General features: G+C 36.5%; 1 protein-coding gene across 1 annotated transcript in view; it reads left to right on the top strand.

The window, feature by feature from the left end:
• The window catches only part of LOC306852935 (protocadherin-1-like), a 160,857-nt gene that overhangs the window by 88,563 nt on the left and 48,389 nt on the right, over positions 1-23,905 (top strand). Inside the window, exon 4 of the mRNA XM_079390048.1 lies at positions 15,958-16,177. Coding sequence (XP_079246174.1) covers positions 15,958-16,177 — 220 coding nt within the window. The remainder of the gene's footprint in view (positions 1-15,957; positions 16,178-23,905) is intronic.

Below are 23,905 nucleotides of genomic sequence, written 5' to 3'. Positions count from 1 at the left end.
GTACACACACATCATATAATCAAAAGCCAGCTAATGACTTTTTGGCTTTGGTTTCTTTTAACAGTAGCATGTCATCTCTCAGTTCCTGCCAATGTAGCCCTCGCTCTCGTCACCAAACCCTGTGTTAGACATGTTGTGACGGGTACAGTATTCCAAATATGAACCATTTAGCATTATGTAACAGTCTGTTTGACCGCTAACAAAACTTTTGTTTCCCCTCATCACACAATGTGTTTCAAACTGTTTATAAACACACCTTAGGCTACAGACAGACATTACTGTTTATTAGTTTTCATTTCTTAAGAACTCTTAAGAACTTTCTTAAGCTTCATTTGTTCCGCATTTATCACTTCTTTGCATCTTTGTGTGGCCATTTTGAAATGCAAAACAACATAGTTTGCATTTTGTCTACTTAAATACATACACAGCCATTATGAAAGGTAACGTCTGCCGTGTATTTTGTAAGCATAACAAAATCAAGAAGAACACAGTCCTATATTCATATTTCAGCTTGAGGAATAGAGAGTGGATGTTGGTAATTGTGTTAGGCTGCATTCGCCTGCCTATTGGCGTCCGTAACCTCTCCTCTGAGTGTAGAGCACCATCTGTTCCCCACTCTCTCTGACACCAGTACCATGTGTACAGATTCATCATTCTGCATGCAAGTGCACAGTGAGAGACAGAGAAAGAGAGAGAGACTTTGAGTCTTCACTGAAACCAACATCAGATATCCATGCAAAGTAACTGGGTCTTTAAAATAAGATATTCCCAACCCTAGTCTGGTGAGCTTCACAAACAGACTGAGAGAGTTTGCATTTGTGGGGGAAAGAATGAGAGAGTTGACCAATAGAGGGAGATAGTAAGCATTCTGTACCCTGGCATTGCTTAGATGACTTAGATAACCACTTCTATTGCTCTCTTTAGGGTTTACCCAAGTTTTATAGTTTCCCGTGTGAATTTGGAAGCTGGTTTGGGAAAGTCCTAGTCTGGTAAAGCTCAAAGGGAGTTCTTACGCTACACTCAAAATGATACATCACTGTCATTTGGTGGGTACCCTTTCAAAAGGTACTAGTATGTACATTTGAAGTATTTATATGTCCATTTGAGGAAATAATATGTACCATTTATGGGTAAATAAGGTACAAAGATGTAACTTTTAGACTTTGTACCTTAGGGTACCAACCCTGTGACGACTTTGTACCTTTCTGAAAGTGTAGAGTACACGCACAGGCGAAACATAGCCTTTCAAAGTACACCATTTGATAGAGTGTTTGAGCACATGCGGTGGACACATGCACACTAAACAGTTTCATCCTCATTGTCTCCCCAGATGTCATGAGTGATAAAAAATGTCTTTGTACTCGTTTGAAGTAAAGTTGTGGGTATATCTAAACCCCTCACACAAGTGTTCCTCAAAACACAGGCATCTGTTGTTGCTGTCTCCAGTAGTTTGTTGTTGTTGTCTCTTCTGTTTCTTTTGTGGCTGTGAAACAACGGTACCGCACAGTGTTGCCACTTTGTGGAGAAATTAATTGGTGCTAATGGAAAAAAAAAAATCTGACTGCGCAATTTGCGTCACTCTAACAAAGTAACTTTCTTTTGTCTCTCACACACACACACACACTGTCTGGTTAGCGTCGGTTAGTTAGCATCATTCTGTTTAATAAAAAAAAAATCTTCATTGAACACTGATATAGCTGCACAAACTTCTATATTTGGCCGATTTGAAATTGCGTAATTCCAAGGGAGTCATTTGCTAGCTCAGCAACTGCCTTTGAGATGAATGCTGATGTTAAGCGTTAGCTTTCCCCAGGTTCTATAACACTTCTTGATGCAAACATACATGCACACACTAAATCATTTGTAGACGCTCGCTCCCCTCTGTCCCGCACGCACGGAGTGAGCTATATTTAGCGTGTACAGTGTGATAAAGACCAGCGCTGCAGGCGGCGGTGGAGTAGTCGCCCATCATCCTTCCTGCCGAGACCACAAAGAGAGGCAACGGGAGAAAAAAAATGAGGCACCGGCAAGAAAGTGACAAAGAAGGAGAGCACCTTTAAAAAGACGCACCAAGCATAAAATAATGAAAAGTGAAGTAGAGGGGAACGCAAGGCGTACGGACACGTGCTTCCTCTTTTTCTGCCTCTTCTTCACACGTACACATCGTCTCATCTGCCTTTCATTTCCTCCTTCCTTCAAACACCTTTCATCTTCCTCTCCATTTGTGTGACATCAGCACATTTGAAGGTATAAGAAAAATTGCACGGGGTGATGGGTAGGCAGTTGATTCCACAGATATGCTGAAATCACAGTAAATTAATATATATCTTGTCTGGTTTTGCCTTGATATTTTTTTCTGCTTTGAATTTCACAACAACCCGTGAATGTCCCAGCGATGGCACAGTTCCCGTGAAAAGTGGATGCTGAAGACCTGCCAATGTGTTTTGCGATGCCCATGAAGTCATTCCACTGATTTACAGGCATCGGCAGCAGAACACACACACATGGCCCTCTGCAAAACTGCCTGAAACCTATTGCCTCATTGCAGTAGAGGCCACAGAAGCAATTATGGATGTTCACCTGCATCTGCTCAACTATCCTGTAGCACATTTCCTGACATGAGGTCTGCGTTAAGTCTAATTCAACCATTAAACCCTGAAACTCCTAGTGTAAGTATCAGCGTTTGGGTCTGCTTGAGCGACGTTGCCAGTGACCTCATACATTTATTTGATTGTCACCGTGTAATAATCAAAGTGAACACTAGAGGTAAATCTGAAATTTTCAGCTTCTTCTGTGGCTGTGAAACAATGGGCCCGGGCAGTGTTGCCACCTTGTGGAGAAATTAATTAGTGCTAAAGGAAAAAAATAATTTGACAGTGCAATTTGCGGCACACTAATAAAGTAACTTACACACACACACACACACACACACACTGTCTGATTAGCGTCGGCTAGTTATCGTCATTCTGTTTTCAAAAAAAAAAAAAAAATCAGTATTCGGATCTGCTTGAGCGACGTTGCCAATGACCTCATACATTTAAAAGTAATTTGACTTTGATTGTCACCGTGTTATAATCAAAGTGAACACTAAAGGTAAATCTGAAATTTTAAGATTAACTTCAAAGCACACCTGTGTTAGGTTAAGGTTGCCTTTAATTTACCCTTGGATGTAACCTGATCTTTGGAGCTGTTCATTTTCACGGGACTGTTGACGTTGACCACCATTGCAGTATGTGAAAATATACCTCGCTTGATTTTTTTTTTTTTATGTCACTTCACTTATTAATATTATTTATTATAAACTTAAATTTATAAACTTACAAACTATACATTTTATAAATAAACAAACTTAACTTAAAATAAATCTAAATAATAAAAAAATATATATATAAAATTAACATTATATATAAAATGGTATATATTCAAATTATGTTAATTATATTTGGCTTTTACATTATATATAATACAATTATTAATTGTATTTATATATATATATATATATATATATATATATATATATATACAATTTAAAAGCCAAATATAAACATTTCACTAGTGGTTTTAGACATGACTGTGCATGAACCCAATCACATAGGAAAAAGACCCTTCATTAACCTCTTGAATAGGGAATGGTGGTAATATCGATTTATATTATTATCCATTCTTGCCACCATCTATTAGGCCAGATATCGACTAGCAGTCATTTAGCTTTACATCTTGCTGTGTGTGTGTGAGAGAGGGAGAGAGAGAGAGAGAGAGAGAGAGAGAGAGAGAGAGTTAATCTGGTTTTATCTGTGTATTGCCAGCAGCTATCTGATAGCAGGATGTCTAGCTAACGGAGAGCACCACTCAGCTCTTTTACAAACACTTACCAACACACACACACACACACACACACGCATCTCTAAAATTACCTCCTGATTTTCTTTAGAGGAATAAGAGGTTATAGTGTTGTTTGTGAGTAGAGATAGAGGGAGAAATAGAGAGAGAGAGAGAGATACTCAGAGTATCCAGCTGATTAATGTCCTGCTCGAAGAGAGGGAAGGAAAAATGGAAGCAGAGAGGGAATCAGGGAATGAGAGGACCATGGGGAGAGGAAGACAGGAGCACCAGAGGAAGTGACCTGCCTCCCAGGTCTATGGCGCATTCTATGAAAGTCATACACATTAACACAGCAGTAGCCACTCTGAAGGTGAAGCCACCGAGTCTAACTAGCTAAATCGCTTATGATTCCCACATGAGGTCATTGTGAGAGAACAAAGCATTTAAGCACTAATGAACGATTTGGACCTATTATTCATCATTTAGTAACCCTTAGAAATATGTTACTATGGTTACAACAGAATTTACTCAGTGTGGAACCATAAATTACAGTCATTTTTGGTGTTCAATACAAATAAAGCTTTATCAGCAGCATCTGTAGCCATTGTCGGAGGGCACTATTATGTACTGACCCAAGAAGAAACATTTTCTTTACAGTAATTTTATGCTATTTTGGTAGGAACTATGGTTATCATGGTAAATAGCTAAATATTTTTAAATATTTTTAATATTTAAACATTGAATGTTACCTCATACATAATTTCCATACAGACCGCAGAACAAATCCATTTGGAAGTTTTATATTGGCTAAATTTGGCTAATTTGATGCTAAACACGCTAATGCTAGTCAGAGGCCTGATGTTCGGTTGAGTGTTTTTTATTTTATTTTCTCCACGACTCTGATTTACATTTATTCATTTAGCTGACGCTTTTATCCAAAGCGACTTACAATTGCTAAATATGTCAGAGGTCGCACGCCTCTGGAGCAACTAGGGGGTTAAGTGTCTTGCTCAGGGACACATTGGTGTCTCACAGTGGATTCGAACCCGGGTCTCTCACACCAAAGGCATGTGTCTTATCCACTGCGCCATCACCACCCTAGTCGTTCCATCAAGACTCTTTCGTCCCTCCCCCTCCAGAGATAAAAATCATTTATACGTACAAACACACACCGAACCTGTCTGAAAATACTCAGGGCTGCATATACCATCGGGAATAGATGACTCAATCGATGTCCTTCAAAGAGACACAGTGAGTGACTGCTGCTCATCACTTTATCTCTGTCTCTTTCACTCTTCTTCCATCTTTATTTGCCTCTCTTTTCATCAGAAGAAGAGACAGTCTAAAGGAATGACACTGATTGAGAAAGCGAATGAAGGAATTACTGAAGACCAAAAGGTGACCATGTTGGCAGAAACATGTTTGACCAGCCTAAGCAGGTTTGCTGGTGTTCAGCTGGTTGGTTCATTGGAAAAAAAGTACAAGTACCTACATTTTTGAAAAACTCCACAAAACACAGCTATATACAATTCACTGCAGTTTCCAGCTGAAATAAACACTAGAGGCAGTAAAACACCTACTACTTTTATTCGTTTTCACACAGAATTATGATTACAGGGACAGATTATTGATTAATTAAGACTTATTTTTGCTTGGTTCCTTGTGTATACTCTATTTTGATATGAAAATGCTTTCGCCATTGTGCATGATTTGTTAACAGATACATTTTGATGTTTACATCACATAGCCAGCTCCACATGTATAGCATTTCTGTTGTAGTAAACTCGTAAACTTGCTTGGTAGCTCCCCTTGGAGAGCACTGCATTTGCAATGTGGTGCTATTGGGTACAAGTCCGATGAAATATGAGTGACATGATAAAACAGCTCAAATACTTGTAGTAGCAAGCTAAAATGCCTTGATTGCATTTTTATCTCATATTTGCTTGTTAACACTATCGTTTGGGTTTAGGGTAGGGTTTAGTGTACATTGGTGCATCATATTCAAACACGATAGAGCTTTAACCTTTTAGCGCCACTTACTGGACATTTCATTTCTGAACTGCTGCGATACTTTCAGCAACCAACATAATGAAACATTGAGGTACAAAGATATACCTCATGTTCAACTGTTTTAGATAAAACTGAACATGATTTTAGTGTCGCTCACTGGACATTACACCTTAAAACTGTCACAAAATGTGCAAGAAGCAAAGTAATATAATTTTGCAGAAATGTTGCCACAGGAACATTTTTCCAATGATCCTGGGTTGGGTAATTGCCCCAAAATAGTCTAAGACCATCTTAGGCTGGATTTTTAGTGAGGTAGTATGTGTTTGCAAAGGAAAGAGGAAGAGAAATAAGTTTCAAGGCACAATTTTTCCACTTTAGGTGGCATATAACAATAAATATGCATCAGCCAGCATCGTTTTCATGACATTAATCGTCAAAATCTGACAAAAAAACTATATATGCCTTTCGTATGCACCATTTGAACATTTATATTAAAGCCTCAAAGGGCCAATAGTCATCTAATGTAGCAGTTGCTCAATTCCTTCAAACGCAAAGAACATCAAGAGAGATTACCTACTGAGCCGTTACTCTGTGGTATCGTTTAAAGAGAGGGAGGTGTCAGGTTTTGTGAGTGTGTGTGTGTGTGTGTGTGTTTGTTTTCTGAACTTTGCCTGAGGGAAAAACATATCTGACCAGCTTAAGAACTCACCCTCTCTTTCTAAGTGCATGTCTTTAAAATAATTAACTCCAGTTGAACCTAGTGTATGCTAAATGTGTATGTGTGTGTGTGTGTGTGTGTGTGTGAGAGAGAGAGAGAGAGAGAGAGAGAGCGAGAGAGAGAGCGAGAGAGTGAGTGTGTGTGTGTGTGTGTGGGTCAGGTTATGCTATCTACAGTTGGTCCCTGCAGGGATAGTAAAACAGGAAATCACCTGCATTGTGGGGACCATAAAGATACTAAATAATGTCTTAATGAATATCTAAAAAATGCAGAAAAGTTTCTGTGTGAGTAGTTTTGGGGCATATTATCTCAGTATAGAAGATCATGGAAAGTCCCCACCATGACAGAATTGTAGTTATAGTAGTTGTCTGTTGTCTGGCCTACAATGGATTTATTCTCTTCTCCACCTGCATTCTTTAGGGTATTTCTTGAAGAATGTATTTGAATGTATAATGAAAGCAAATGAAGTTCCGGGTTGTAAAGACATTAAATAACTTTTGATTTCACATTCAAAATCAGTTCCATTCCCACTCGATCACATGAATCACTCTCTTCATACTTTATTCTTCACCTTATCTGTTCATCTAATTCCTTCCCTCCTATTTGGCTTTCCGGCGCCTCGGCATCTCCATCCCTTGTTTCGTGGGAGGAACCGACTTAAATATAAGTCGTTGCAAATGTGGTGGTTTTAACACGGCGGATTTGATGATTACATGTCACCTAAGTGATCGGGGCAAAACAAGTCTCAATATACAGAAATACAAATGAGATATGAGAGATGTAAATGGATAATGAATTAAATTTAAGTCTGATTATAACTTTTTTTGTGATTTGGGATCTTAAAGTACTTATATCCCCATTAACGTTTATTAAATGGAAAATAGCTCAATATTTTGCTAAATTTCTCTTTTGTGTTCCAAAAAAGAAAGTCATACAGGCCGGCACGACTGCTTAAATGTTTAACAAGTAAGATATTTAAAAAAAAAAATGTTTATTTAAAAAACTAATTAATTAATGAACCAAAAACAGCATTTATTGAAAACAGATTTTTTTTTTGTAATGTAATGTGAACGACTGGTACATTATTATATCAATTTCAGTTTGAGATCAATATCAACTTTAGATCAATTAAATGCATCCATGCTGAATAAACATACATACATACATACATACATATATATATATATATATATATATATATATATATATATATATATATATATATATATATATATATATATATATATATTTATTTATTTTTACATAATGTATGTGTATACTGTGTATATTTATTATGTATATGTATATATAAATACAAACACATGCATGTATATATTTCAGAAAAATATGTTATGTTTATTATATATGTTTATTATTTATGTATGACAAAAATATCAGAATATAAATATATAAATGTATATACATGTAAATATTTTCGAAATATATACTGTATGTGCTTATATTTATATATACATAATAAATATACACAGTACACATACATACATTACGTAAACAAAAACCTTTATTTTGGATGCAGTTAATCGTTTGACAGCACTAATATACTGTGTATATATTTCCAGAATATTTGCACATGAAGCCCATCACCAACTGTGTGCGGCTTGACTGTTTCTTTCATTTTGTTTGGTGGATTTGAGTTCACATGGATATTGGAATGAACATGTTTGATTCTTAGGAGGAACCAATTGTAGCAGAGCTCAGGTGTTTTAATTCCAGTTCACAATCGTCCCCAGATGCCTGTGTGTGTGTGTGTGTATGTGCGTGTACTCGCTGATCGGAAATACCCTTGACACTGTAACTTCCAGAGTAATCTAAACTGAGCTGATAAGTGTGTGATTGGCATGCTGCCGTTATGTTGCCAGCGATATCTGAGCATTTGAGAGCTGATATGTTTGGTGCACTGAGGCAGTAAATTGAAAATATATTCACAGACACTCTTGATGTTTTTAAAGTTGATTTGTTGTGTCGAAGCGAGATTTGAGGGGCTGTGTGTATGTATATGTGTGAATATGCGAGTGTCGCTCTACCTCAGTCAGTACTGTAGTGTATCCATCATGGACCCCTGTTGCCATGGCAATCCTTCAGACCTGTCACTCTGTGATGCTTTTAGCTGCTCCTCAGGTCATTTGAAAGGATTTCAAATTATAACACAACTGAATTATATGAATCGCCTATATTATATATTATATATTGTGTATTTTTTATTTTTAATTTTTTTGCTGCTTTGTACATTGGTTATTGGCTATTTCTTGTTATTTTTGTTTTATTACCTGTGTCCTGTCCTGTTACTGTCTTTCTGTTGCACTGTGGAGCTTCTGTCACTATAACAAATTCCTTGTATGTGTAAACATACTTGGCCAATAAAGCTCATTCTGATTCTGATTCTGAATATTGGTAAATATCGTCTGTGTGTGTGTTTAACCATGTGGACAAACAATGAATGCATTGTTTGATATTTATAGTTTTTTTTTGAATATCTTGTAATTCATTCGAAGTCATCTATTTTTCCTGTCTAGTCTGACCGCTCATTTCCATTTGAGTTATGTTTAGTAGGTCACACTTCATTTCCATTTCAAATTTACATAATGCCCATTTATTTTGCAAAACAGATAGGCGCTTTCCGTGACAGTGATGAAAACATGCATTTGAGGCATGATAACATGAAGTTCTCTACAAATTCGTGTAGCTTTTGATACCTAATTTGACATGGAAAAATGAATCTGGCTGCCACTCTATCACTAAGACGCCAGCACCATCCGAAAAGTGCCTTGGCTCCGTTGCGAAGCGTTTGCCGAGCATGTCGGTTTGTTAGAGGTTGTTAGTCTTAAGTCAGGTGATTGGGCAGCTGCTGTCTGCTCACATCTCATCTCTCTAATCCACAGGCAGAGTTTAGACCTGGCCCGCTGGCTTCTAACTGAATAAGACACACATGCTAATGTAGCATTAAGAGCCCGTGTTGGCGAGGCAGTGGATGGGATGGGAGGGAGTGCGACGGAGCTATAGAGAGTAGAGTGTTGTCTTCCTGCTCCTCAGGGGAGGATGTATCTGCTGAAAGCCTCCAAGAGTGCAAATGAGTCTTCACTCGAATAGAAATGATGGGGGGGATAAATATCTGTGAGGTTTGACAGTACAATACTTCCTTTCTGAAAAGAAACCAGAGTCACAGCTCTTTCAAAGATTTTAAAACCATGCACCCTCAGGGTGTAGTTTTTAGTTCATTTTGGCATGGAGATTTAGATTCAGTTTCAGATGAAGTCCATTTTATTTTATAATATAACATATTTTCGAGTGAAAGAGGGCCTTAAAAGAGATACTGTTCAGAAGGGGTCAGTATGATGATGATGATGATTATGATGATTATTATTATTACAATTTCGCTAGAATGCATTAAATAGATTTCTATTATCATATTTTATTTTATTATATTATATTAGGTATTGTATTACATTTATATATAATTAAAATACATTTACAAGTTAATATATTAATAACAATAATAACATTATTATTATTATTATTATTATTATTACTATTCAGCTAGAATGCATTACATTGATTTATATTATAGTATATATATTATATATTATTATTATATTATAAATTATATGTATATTATTATATTATATATTACATTATTATATTATAATTGTATTATATATATATTACAGTATTGTGTTATTATTATTATTAATTTATTTGCGAGAAGAAGAGCATTAAATTCTCTTCTCGCAAATAAATTTGAGAAGAAGAGAATTTAATTCTGTATAATAATAATAATAATAATAATAATAATATATATTATTATTATTTATTTATTCCGCAAGAATGCATTAAATTGATTTATATTATATTCTATGTTGTATTGTATTTATGTAAAATTAATTAATATAAATTTGCTAATTTACAAATTTAGAATAGAATATAATAGAATAGAATAGAATGATTAAGTTAAGCAGGACAATGAATACACAGACCATTATTTTGTTGGAATAACATGCAGAAATGTGTATTAAGACATTAAATAAGTTTTGATTTCACATTCAAAATCAGTTCCATTCCCACTCGATCACATGAATCACTCTCTTCATTCTTTATTCTTCACCTTATCTGTTCATCTAACTTCTTCCCTCCTATTTGGCTTTCCGGCGCCTCGGCATCTCCATCCCTCATAGTCACCGAAATCACTCCCATTTTCGTCTCCCTGCACTCTTGTCTCTCTCTACACATCTCTCTGATGCTGTTAACAGGAATAAAAGCTTTTCTACAGTCTGAGGACTGAGGTAGGTACTTGAGTTCCACAGGTGCTTTTTCCCAGCTAACCAATCCCATCCTCAGGCATAGCTGTCATTCCTTACATAACTCAACCCTGGCACCTGCCCTCTAGCTTGGAACAGAGGGAGGGAGACTGAGGCCGACAGCATGAGGGAGGGAGTTTAGTAGTGGGAGCTGGTTTTGTTTGTGAGTGAGTGCTGTCTTAGCTGAGGGCTAAAATACTAGAACTACACCAAGAGGGGGAACAAAAGCAGCTTTTACAGAAAGTACAGAGTAAGAAACTCTCCGTACACACACACAGCTGTCGAAACCTTCTTTGTATTCTGCTCCACTCTCTCTTTTTTTCACCTCAGTTTGAGTATGAGATACAGGAATCATATTATCATAGTAGCACATCCACTGTATCATCTCTGCATATGTGTTTGTGCGAAAGTATGGATTATAGTTTCACAAAGTAACCCTTCACTGTCTTATCATACTCACGGACAGAGAAAACTAATGAGGAACAGGATAAAATGACGCATACACACACGCATAGATACAGATGCAGAGATCCAATAAGCTCAGAGCTGCTCGTCTGGTATTCTTCACCTCCTCTCTTATTGAATGGGGAGGACAATAGAGCAGTGTGTGTGTGTGTATCTATCCACACGTACCCACTGGAGACTTTGCACGCTTCTGTTTATCAGCATAAGGGGATGGCCGGCCTCGTAGCAGATACGGCGAGTGGTCTAAAATGAATCCCTCAGCAAAAACCATTCGCCTCTCTGAATAGAAGTGTTGTGCTTTACACATAGATGCACTGTGCGGCTTATCTTTATTTCATCTGGAGCAGAGGAGATGAACCATGTGTTAAAAAAGACTGGCCAAAATGTTACATGCAGCAACCGAAGGTTTTGAAGCTTTTCACTAGCGCCCATCTACCATTACATCAGATGCACTTAAGGGTTGGCTAATTATCTCTAGCTCTTCTTTTTCCATTCATTAAATTTAGCAACTGCAACACAGATGCAATAAAGGTGATTATGTCCTCATTAATGGACTTTGCGGGAGACAATGTCTTGTTCGTGTGGTGGACCCATTCTGAAGTCTTGTGTGATATGTTGCAATATATATTTATTTATTTATTATATATAAATCATAGAATCACATGACACTGACGACTAATAAAGGACCTTTGCCATTCCAGATTGCCTTTCACAGTATATTAAAATTGAAAACAGACTTTTATTGGAATAATATTTCACAGTATTGCTGTTTTTACTGTATTTTTTCATGAGAGACTTTTTTTTCAAAACATTAGACTTTTATACAGTACTAATAATTTACCTCAGTCACATAAAACAATTGTTCAGCTGAGTAATAGTTAATTAGCTTAACTGTATGTTTTTTAAACTTAATTGAATGTGTAGTCACAGATGTGCAAAAAAAAGTGTCTGATTCAGTCAGATTATTATCTGTGTTTTAAAAAGAGCCATTCTATTTGTATTGAAGGTAAGACAGTCATAAAAGCATCTTGTAGCAGCTTCTGTGGCTGGACTCTCTGTACAGCAATTACACATTCATAGAATTTACTGCACTTTAGAAAATTGCAATTACAGAAAAGTAGACCTAGAGTAATGACCCCCCGTCGAACAGTCGTCATTTAAGCATCACATTCACAGCAGTACAGTCATTTTCCATCCTCTGCACAACATTTATTAGATCCGACAACAAAGAGTTAAGCAATGGAGGGACTTATAGTCTGGACAGCAAGGTCATCTCACCCATCTTGGGAAATGCTTTGTGTTCTCCAGAAGACCTTCATTGTCACCTGAAGATAGTGTGAGATTAAGAGAAGTGCAGTCAGTTATTTCTCTGTGTTACTTTGGAAGTTTCTCCTCACACTCAGAAGCAATTTGCGTGCGGTGCAAGCAGCTTTGGGTGTTCAGAGCGGATTGTCGTGCAAGAACATGTTTACCTTGTAAAAATAAACAAAACAAACAAATCACAGCTAAGCTCTCAAACCGAGTGTGTGGAGGTGAAGAGGAAGCTGAGAAGTGGAAAGGGAGGCAGAAATTAAGTAGTTGTGTTTCCCTGTGGCAACTCCACAGCATGGCGTGAGGAAGGAGAGGGGGAGAGAGAAAGAAAGAGAGATTGAAAGTCAGAAAATAAAAAGAAATGCAGTTGAGGAACATTTCTGTATTATTGATAACAGTGAGAGGATGAGTAAAATTCTTCTACTTGTTTTTACTTTCCCACTCCCTCTTTCTGTCTCTGTCTTTCTCTCTGAAGGTTTATGGTTTGTGATTGGTATGTGGAGGGTGGAGGTGCTTCGGAGAGCTGGGTGGCTGACAGTGGTCTCCGTCTAGCTCCGAATGCCTATTTGCAAGCTGTCTCATTCCATCTTGACGAAATGTCCTATTCTCCTGTCGGTGCTGCTGGAGGGAGGGGTGGGGTGTGAAGTGGGCTTCTCCTATGGGAGAGTTGTGGCTTCTATCATCCTTATCAAACCTGGCTTCTGCAGTCACACTGGATTTAGCTAACTCTTGCTTAATGCACTCCTCACTGAGCCTTAGGTGTGTGTTTAGGTCTCTGTGTGTATTACTCTGGGATGTACAGCCAGCGTGTGCCAAGGGATTTGCTCTTGTGAGACGATGCATACATAGTTAGACTTAAGGGAAATAATGTATGTGCAACTGCTAATGGCTGTGGAGCTTCGCAAAGACACATGCTACGATTACTGCGTAGATCAACATTGCCTTTGCGATTATTGGATGTTGCTTTGGATGGAAAGCATTAATTAATTTGAAATATTTAAGTTAGGGATACATGACGTATACGGTATTGCCTTTTAAAAGTTTGGGTTTAGTAAGAATGTTTTTGAAAGTCTGTATTCCCTTTAATTATGTTGAAAACGGCTTAATATCTTTGTGGAATCCTTGTTACTTTAAGTATGGGTACGTTCTATACTGGATATTTAACTATTCATTCTATTTTTTACAATTCAGTTACAGTACCTTTGCCATCATCTAATAATTTAATGACACTTATAAATGTAATCTTTAGCAAATCTCTTACTGTATATCACAATGTTGTGATGCATAATTTCACTTGTAACATTAAAATGACTGGATTTAATTTTTATCATTTATTTTTTTTTTTATTTAAAGCAATAATATATAAATCTAATTTAATTTGTAAATATCTTAATTATAGCATATATAAATTAATTATCAGCTGATTGATTTTGGACAGAATCAGCTGATAATTAATTTATATATGCTATAATTAAGATATTATGAGGTGCCGAACAGGAAATAATTATATAAAAATCTGTCGTGGCCTAATGGTTAGAGAATTGGACTCGTAATCGAAAGGTTGCGGGTTCGAGTCCCCGGCCGGCAGGGATTGTAGGTGGGGGGAGTGAATGTCCAGCGCTCTCTCCACCCTCAATACCACGACTGAGGTGCCATTGAGCAAGGCACCGAACCCCCAACTGCTCCCCGGGCGCTGCAGCATAAATGGCTGCCCACTGCTCCGGGTGTGTGTTCACGGTGTGTGTGTGTGTGTGTGTGTGTGTGTGCATTTGTTCACTACTCACTGCTGTGTGTGTGCACTTGGATGGGTTAAACGCAGAGCACCAATTTTGAGTATGGGTCACCATACTTGACAATACAATACGTCACGACTTTTTAAATGTAAATCTGAATATATAGTTATAATTCTGAAAATATACATGTAAATTTGACTATATAGTTATAAGTCTGATTATATACTTGTAAATTGTGCATATATAGAAGTAGATCTGAATATATTGTTATAAGTCTGAATATATAAAAGTAAATCAAAATATATAGTTGTAATTCTGAATATATAAATGTAAATCTGAATATATAGTTATAAGTCTGAATATATAGTAATAAGTATGAATATATAAACGTAAATCTGAATATATAGAAGTGAATTTTAATCTATAGTTGTAATTCTGAATATATAAATGTAAATTGTCAATATATAGATTTAGGCTTTTCAAGCACCTCACATTGGACAGGCAGTGTGCCATTCGCAGCAAGAAGCTGCTCAGTGCTCTGAATGGCCTTTGATGCATCAGAGCAAGTGTGACAGATGTAGTAGCCCAATCGCACACCTGGAAGTAAGCTGGAGTTATTGATTGTTTCAATAGTATGCACAACAGTTAGAGTCCTTACAAGCAAAATTAGATAGCTTAATCTACAGGGAAATGAGACGAAATCATGATTAGAAATGAAAACAATAGCATATTCACTTTTCTAACTAGGAAATAAATTCTTACTATTTTTCTGTATATAAACAACCTATGAGATAATTGTGTACAGTTTATAACAATCACTACATTTGTATGAACAATTAATAAGGCTTGATATTGACACTGATTTTCAGATATACATATATATATTTCGATTTACTTCTGTATATTCAGATTTATAACTATATATTCATATTTACTTCTATATATTCAGTCACAACAATATATTCAGGCTTATAACTGTATATTCACAATTTACATTTAAATATTCAGATTTACATCCATATATTCAGATTTTTATATAATTATTTCCTGTTTGGCACCTCATTTTATATATATATATATATATATATATATATATATATATATATATATATATATATATATATATATATATATATATATATATTCATTTATTCACTCATTCATTCCAGGGGAAAATGTGTGCAATTTTTTAAAATGATTGATTTGGCCAGTTGCTTACTGGCCAAAGTTTAAAGAGCTCACTGCCAAGTCTCTGTGGTGTTTTGGTCCCTCAGTATAACTCCTCAGGTTTTTATTATCAATAAAGCCTGATAGCTTAGAAAGTAATGACCCACCTTGTTTCAGTAATATGCATCATTTATCATTCATGCCTGTGGCACAAATGGTACATAATTAGTTTAATACATACAGTAAGGTTAGCAGCGCTATATACTGTATGTGAGGTAAAACTAATATTTTGTGAAATTTTTCAGAATTTTTTATTCATTATACATAGTTGTTCCCTTGAATTAGAATGAAGATGCCTGATAATGTCATCAACAAGCATATTGACCTTCGACCTCTCCCTGTCTCTGTCCAATCACAGCTCCCACATCGCCGAGTGACCTTCTCCACAGCCAATCAGGCACAAGATCTTCAGGATCCCTCTCAGCACAGTTACTATGACAGCGGTCTTGAAGAGTCAGAGACACCCAGCAGTAAGAGTTCTTCAGGGCCCCGTATTGGGCCCCTCGCCCTACCTGAAGACCACTACGAACGCACTACCCCGGACGGCAGCATCGGAGAGATGGAACACCCCGAGAACGGTAAGAAGAGGTGGTGTGTCCCCCTCCTTTTTTATGATCACTCCATCGACTCTCTTTCAGAATGATCTTTTTAGACCTTCTACATATTGAAGACTTTTTTAAAATGTTTTTAAAGAAATGACTGGTAATGAGCTGCACTGAGCAGTTTACTTGCACACCCTTCATCACACGCTCGTTTTGCTTTAAAACAAAAAGTTCTAAAATAAGGTCAATCTGAATTCTTGAGCATTGCAGAAGATTTTACGTGACCTAAATGTCAGAATTTAAGCAAATTAACCACTGATTTGAATATGTTTTCCATTAAAACTATGAGCTTTGTCAACATGCATCTACATATACAAAAAAAGCATTAAATCTTGGCAAGATATTGAAATGACCTAGTCATATTAGCACACACACACCAAGAAGACCTGATATAATCCTCCTCCGCTGTAGCTGTAGGGAGCATACAGTGAGGGAGGCCGCCTCTCCTTCCCGCCCGGGTGAAGGTGCTCCCGAACAGGCCAAAAATCCTCGGCAACAGCCTCTGAGAGGGAGGAAGTCGTAGCCAAAAGGCAAGCTGGCAGTGAAAACATTTAGGATTTAAATTACTGTGGAATTCATTAGTGCTCTGTATGTGTGTACACATACAATATAATAATCTGCTTTCAATTCAAGTTGAGCTCAGTAAACAGCACTTGTGGCATAATGTTATTTACCAGAAACATTTGGACTTGTCTTTCCCTGAAAAAAGGCCAAAAATTGGTTACAGTATGAGGGTTAGTATGATTTTAATGTTAAAAAAAAATCTTCTTTTATTCTTACAAACCAAGCTGCATTAAATGAATCAAAATTGACAGTAAAGTATTTTAAATTGTTAAAAAATATTTATATTTCAAATAAACAATGTTCTTTTGAACTTGTCTATTCATCAAAAATGTGTAATGTTTTCATAAAAATATTAAGCAGCTCAACTGTTTTCATTCATAATATAAGAAATGTTTCTTGAACACCAAATAAACATATCAGAATGCTTTTAGAAGGATCATGTGACACTTAAGACTGGAGTAATGATGCTGAAAATTCAGCTTTCCCATTACAGGAATACATTACACTTTAAAATATATTATATTTTGCATATTTTTAAATTTAGTAATAATTCTCATTATTACTGTTTTATTGTATTTTAATCCAATAAATGCAGCCTTAGTGAGCATATCAAAAACATTAAAAATAAAAATGACCAACCACAAACTTTTGAGAGAATATATATCCAATTTTACAACTTTGTTGCGATGACAAACAAAGCATACGACCCCAAAATGCCCTTAAAAATGAAAAGACCAAGTTTGCAGCACAAATAAAAAAAATTATTAATAATTTTGTTAAAATTATACATTTACATTTGTGGTTACACTTTATTTTAAGGTGTCCTTATTACAGTGTAATTATACATTTAAGTACTGATTAATATTATTTAACTACATGTACTTACTATATGGTTAGGGTTAGGATTTGGGTTTGTCTTTGGGTAACATATGCATGTAATTATACATAATGTATTGTTATTATAATAGTAAGTACATGCAACTTATGTAACAAGAACACCTTAAAAAAATAAAGTGTTACCAATTTTGCTTTTAAATCAAAATACCACATTTTACTTCCTTTATACTGCCTCTTTATAACCTCTTTTTTCTTTAAGTATGCCACAGTATGCCACAAATTCTGTCACTTGTATTTAACCTGGAATATTCTGTTAAAGAGGTCAGAATGCATGAAAACCAAGAATAGCCGAAGTATCAACAGAAGGAAAGAAGTATGACTAAGGAAGTGAGGTGGACTTAGGCCTAAATGTCATGACTGTCTTCCCACATCAGTGCTTTTACTGCAGCTCCAGGAATGTGTGTGCGTGTCTGCAGGGAGGGTCACCCAGACAGGTCACACTTATGGCATCTGTATACACACAGCTGCACACCGAAGCCCGTGGCAGGTGCCACCAACCACTAGAGCGCACACACACACGCTGAGAAGTACAGTATGACGTCCTGTGCATGCAGAAATGAGGTCAGGTGCGATGGGGGTTATTCAGGATTTTTAACCTATTTGCCCGCCGGAACTTTCTTAGGATGAATATATATATATATATATATAGGGCGTGCATGTGTTTGCGTATGTTATCATTGTAGACAGACTCCATTTGTGCCTGTTGACCCTGACGATAGTGGTTTGTCTTCATGGATTGCTGCCAGCTTCCATGGGGTCGACATCTCTGGCGCTGAGGGGAGAGTTTTACTGTACTCCCTCACATCGCTAAAACACAATAGAGCTAATAAAAGAGCAGGGATCTTAAAATAAATAGTCCCAGAGCTCGAAATGACTTTAGCAGTCATGCAACGCAGCAGTGCTAGTCTATAAATACAGCGCTGTTCTTCAAATGAGCTCTGCTTCATATAACCACTATGGATAATGCATGGATGTAATGTGCAAAAGAGGGCACAGTGAGTGTGGAACGATACTGTGAGGCATGAATGTGACGGGGCAACTGAGTTAGCACAAATGCACCATTATGAGTCTGCCTGGCAACCTGTGATTTGGCTCATGCACCTTTTTTAAGAACATTGTCAAAACAAAAGAAATGAGCGAGCTTGCAAGACAAGGACTAATGTCTCTGAGATATTTATGGTACATGGAATAAAGCTGCTGCCTTCTGTTTCCTTAAAGGTGAAACATCTAATTTATGCGCCACTAGTGGCACCAAACAGGCCTGTGAAAATAACTGTGAAGAAGTTTTAAACATCTGCCATTGGTCAGGTAATTCTATTCCAAACTCATCCCAGTCAGTTACTCAAATGAACAGTTTGCAGTTCTGTTTGATGCCACTGGGGACACAGAAATTATTCACGTTACATTTAATTCTATTTTAAATTTAAATTGTACTGTTAACATGACAGAAGTGCCCTTCATATCATATGTCAGCAGTGCCTTTCTATAAATCTGTATTGTTTATCCTTTTTATCTTTCATTAAAAAAAAATTCTAAACTTTCACTGAAGTAAATCAATGGAAAGTAAGAGGAAATTCCCATTGTGAAATAAATGTTTTTCTCTAGTTCATGTTAGCCACGGTTATTGGCACCCAATTATTGCAACATCCTTTTCCCAAGATAACCAGTGTTGGGGAAAGTTACTTTTAAAAGTAATGCACTACAATATTGCGTTACTCCCTAAAAAAGGAACTAATTACGTCACTTAGCTACTTTTTATGGAAAGTAATGTTTTACATTACTTTTGCGTTACTTTTTAAATATGAGCAGTGCTTGATTGTTTTTAATACAAGAAGTTCTAAATATAGCAAATGTAAAAGCCCTTTTACACCAAAAAGTGTAATGAATAAACCTCAGGCTGAAGGAAAAGTAAATTCACGTCTGTAAAGTAGAACGCAGGAGAAGAAGGTTCAACACTCTTCAGCAATAAAAAACAATGAAGCACAATTGTTAGTTTATCTAAAGTTATTTTTGCTTATTAATATGGTTGAACTGGATCATCAAAGGTCAGCAGCAAAGACATTGGTTAATAAAATGGGAATAGATACATTTGTGTTGTTTAACATATTTAATTATTGAAGGTTTGCATCATATTCTGAGTTTGCATTTCACTGTTTTAATTCATTTTGATGAATACTAAATCAGTTTTTTGCGAGTAGGATGAATTAATGCACATTCACATTTAGTATAGGACTACAGTAAGTCAGTCAATACATTTTTTGAAAAAGTAACTCTTTTACGTTACTTTACTAGTTACTTGAAAAAGTAATATTATTACGTAACTCGCGTTACTTATAATACGTTACCCCCAACACTGAAGATAACCACTCTGACAAGAGATCAGAGAACATTCCTTCATTCAGAATCCCTCCAGATCCTTCAGAATACCAGCTCCATGTTGGTGCTGCTTCTCTTCAGTTCACCCCACTCATTTTCTACAGGGTTCAGGTCAGAGGACTGGGACAAAACATAAAACATCCAGCAGTATATTTAAATGTGAACATGGGGTACTTTTTTATCCCTGTTTGCAGCAAACTCATCTGGTGGGTTTGCTGCCTAAAAGCTCTTTTTTATATTTCATCTGACCGTAGCAGCCAGTCCCATGTATAGTTCCAGCCGTGACTGACATCTGAATATGCTGGAGTTTGTTTTTGGATGAGCCAGGAGTTTTTATCTTGAAACCCATTTGAACAACATGTAGCGATATAGGGGCTGTTTGATATATATTTTTTAAGCTTTCTGACCCCAAGATTCAACTAATCTCTTTAATTCTCCAGATGTGATCCTTGGAGAGTCTTTGGCCACTCTAACTCTCCTCCTGCCATGCAGATTTGTAACATCTTTAGTTAATTGTAACCTCTTAATTATTGCCCTTATGGTGGAAATGGGGATTTTCAATGCTTTAGCTATTTTCTTGAAGCCACTTTCTATTTTGTGAAGCTGAACAAGCTTGTTCTGCACATCAGAACTATATTATTTGGTTTTACTCCTTGTGATGGATGATTAAGGGAATTTGGCCTTTGTGTTCCTCATATTTATTTTGGGGAAGTCGTGGCCTAATGGTTAGAGAGTCGGACTCGTAATCCAAAGGTTGCGGATTCGAGTCTCGGGCCGGCAGGGATTGTAGGTGGGGGGAGTGAATGTCCAGCACTCTCTCCACCCTCAATACCACGACTGAGGTGCCCTTGAGCAAGGCACCGAACCCCCAACTGCTCCCCGGGCGCCGCAGCATAAATGGCTGCCCACTGCTCCGGGTGTGTGTTCACGGTGTGTGTGTGTTCACTGCTGTGTGTGTGCACGTTGGATGGGTTAAATGCAGAGCACGAATTCCAAGTATGGGTCACCATACTTGGCCGCATGTCGCTTCACTTTAACTTTAATTTATAATCCTGTTGAACAAGAAGTCATGGCTGGAATATTTCATGTTCATAATCACCCTGTTGTGTTATAAAAATGTAAATATGAATAGGAATATACATCAGAGATATTTTTCTAGGGGTGCCAATAATGGTGCCAACATGCATTGGAGAAAAGCATTTATTTCATAATGTGAGTTTCCCTCCAATTTCAATTGTTTTACTTCAATGAAAGTTTAGAATTGTGTGTTTTTTTTTTTTATCTCTGTGATGGTAAAGCTTCAGTCTGCAGTGTCACGTGATCCTTCAGAAATCATTCTAATATGCTGTTTTGGTGCTCAAGAATATTTTTTGTGAAGACCATGATACTTTCATAACATTATAAATGCCTTTACTGTCACTTTTGATCAATATAATGCATCCTTGCTTAATAAGTGTGCTAATTATATATATATATATATATATATATATATATATATATATATATATATATATATATATAAATAAATTAATTAATTAAATAAATAAAAATGTCACTGATCCTAAATTTTGAACAGAAGTGTTAAAATCTCTCACAATGTATATGTCACATTGTGACTTTATATGTTGAAACTACATCTTTATTTCTTAGAATTAGTGACTTTAAATATGGCAACATGGCTTAATATCTCCCAAAGAGACATTATATCTGACAAACAAACAAACAGACACACAAACAAACAAACACATCCTCATGAAAAATGTTAAGTACCCCCACCTGTTTTTTTTTTTTTTTAAGAATGTAATTGTCAGACTTTATACAGACTTAATAAATGCATCCTTTATCTGCCATTTGGATAAACAGGTAGACCGGTACCGGAATTTAAACCATTGGTTGAAAGGCACCATATGCCACATTTCTCAGATAATTATTATTATTTATTTTTTTTGTGAAAATGCCATAAAACTGGAGTGTTTACACTCTTTGGGGAAATCAACCCACGATAGGCTTGCTTAGTTGTCTCTGCAAATTAAAAAAAAAAAAAAAAACATTTTAACATTGAGAAAACTGTGCATATCAAATTTAATTAGGTTCAGTGTGTCACCTTTATTAAACCTCAGAAAGAGAGGTGGAGGATAAAAAGAACAATCAGATTTATCTTCATGTTTCTAAAGACAATCTTTTGCATAAGACCATTAGGAGTCAGAACAGGTTGCACCTGGTTTCCTGTCTGTTCCAGAGACCTCTTCCAGCAAGACAAACCCTCGTCTCAGTTTCAATCTCTTTCTCTTTTTATTCTCTCTGTTCATTGTTCTGAGAAGAGATAGAACCAAAGCATATCCAGATCGGGATGACTTAGCAAAACTGTCTTAAAAAATACCCATTCACTTGATATGGGCATGGAGCAGGTTGTCTTTGCTGAAGTAGATGTTGTCTCTGATGGGGTTGGAGTTACTCCTGAAACCGCAAAACATCACTTTTACTATAGCTTTGCCTGTAGCTCATATTCCATAAGGAAATTTAGAGTACTATACAGTTTCAACATCATTAAAACACTAGCATGTAAAGTACTTGACTGCACTTAAATGTGCTTTTATATATCTATAAGTTAACAAGTTTGTTTTTAGCAGTGGTTCTGAACTGGTGGGCCATATATTTTCTGATAGCTCTGATTTAACTATGTTAAATGTAAATAATAAAGTAACAAACCAAATCCTTGTGCAGAGTTTTGATAGCAAATGACTTTTAAAAGAAAGCAAAAATGCTATGTGCTGATGTCTAAGGCAGTGCTATTTAAATGATTAACATTTTGAATTAACTTTTGATTTTGACATATATTTTCATTTCAATTTATTTTTAAGTAATTAGTAATTAGTTTAAGTAATTTAGTCATGTTTTTTAATATATATTTATATTTCACTTTTTTATTATTATTTAATTAAATTTTAAGATTACGTTTTTCATATAATGCTTATATTTTAGTACAGTTTTAGCCTAATTTCAATTACCAAACCAATTTGTAATAGTTAACAATAACACCACTGGTCAGAGTCTGTGTGTTCAAACAAACTTTTGTTACTTTAGTACTCCTAAACCACTTTGATACTGTTTTGAGCCACCATTAGGTGTAGAACCTGCTTCCCGAAGCAAAACGAGTTAAGAACCACTGCATTAGTAGGCTGTCGAGTTCGGTGAGCTCTTGGAAGTTTAGCTCTAGAGAAATGGCATGATAGCCAACACGGTGGTTGTTGTTTAGCTAAGATTAGCTTCGTTGAAGCAAATGGACTGAACTTGCTCTCTTCCTCTCTCCATCCCTCTCTCTTACTCCATCTCTCCGCCGTAGCTTGCTCTTCTCCAGCTAAATGGAATCATCTCCGTCTGATAATGGAGTGTAATTCCATTACCCCAGCTCAGTGTCCCAAGGGGGGGCATTTCCGCCCGACACCCTCTTCTCTTCCCTAATGTGCTCATTTCCCCTGCCTAATAGAAATGGATGGGTCTGTGGGTCTTCTCTGGGAAGAGTGGGCGAAAGCGGGAGAGACAATGGAGAGAAAGAGATACATAGGAATAGGGGATGGAGGTGAAATGTTTTGGAGACTAATTCGACGGAATTAGCCAAGATGGAAAAGATGAGACGAGCTCAAAGCAGAAAGTGATTACGCGGTGAAAGCCGGGAACGGCAGACGTGCAGTTTGATGTCGTCCGTGCCTGAGTATTTATGAGCAGTCATAGATCTATTTGAATTTCTCTCTCTCATCTCTCCTCTAAAGACAGACCTAGCGTTCGTAGCAGCCGACTGGTAATGGCTTCCTCAAACAAGCAAACAAACAAACAAAAAAAACAAACGGTCTATGCACCTAAACAGAA

This window comes from Barbus barbus (assembly GCF_936440315.1).
Source record: "Barbus barbus genome assembly, chromosome: 33".
Taxonomy (NCBI): Eukaryota; Metazoa; Chordata; class Actinopteri; order Cypriniformes; family Cyprinidae; genus Barbus; species Barbus barbus.
Note: the sequence above shows the minus strand (reverse complement) of the source record. Positions and strands in the feature narration are given on the sequence as shown.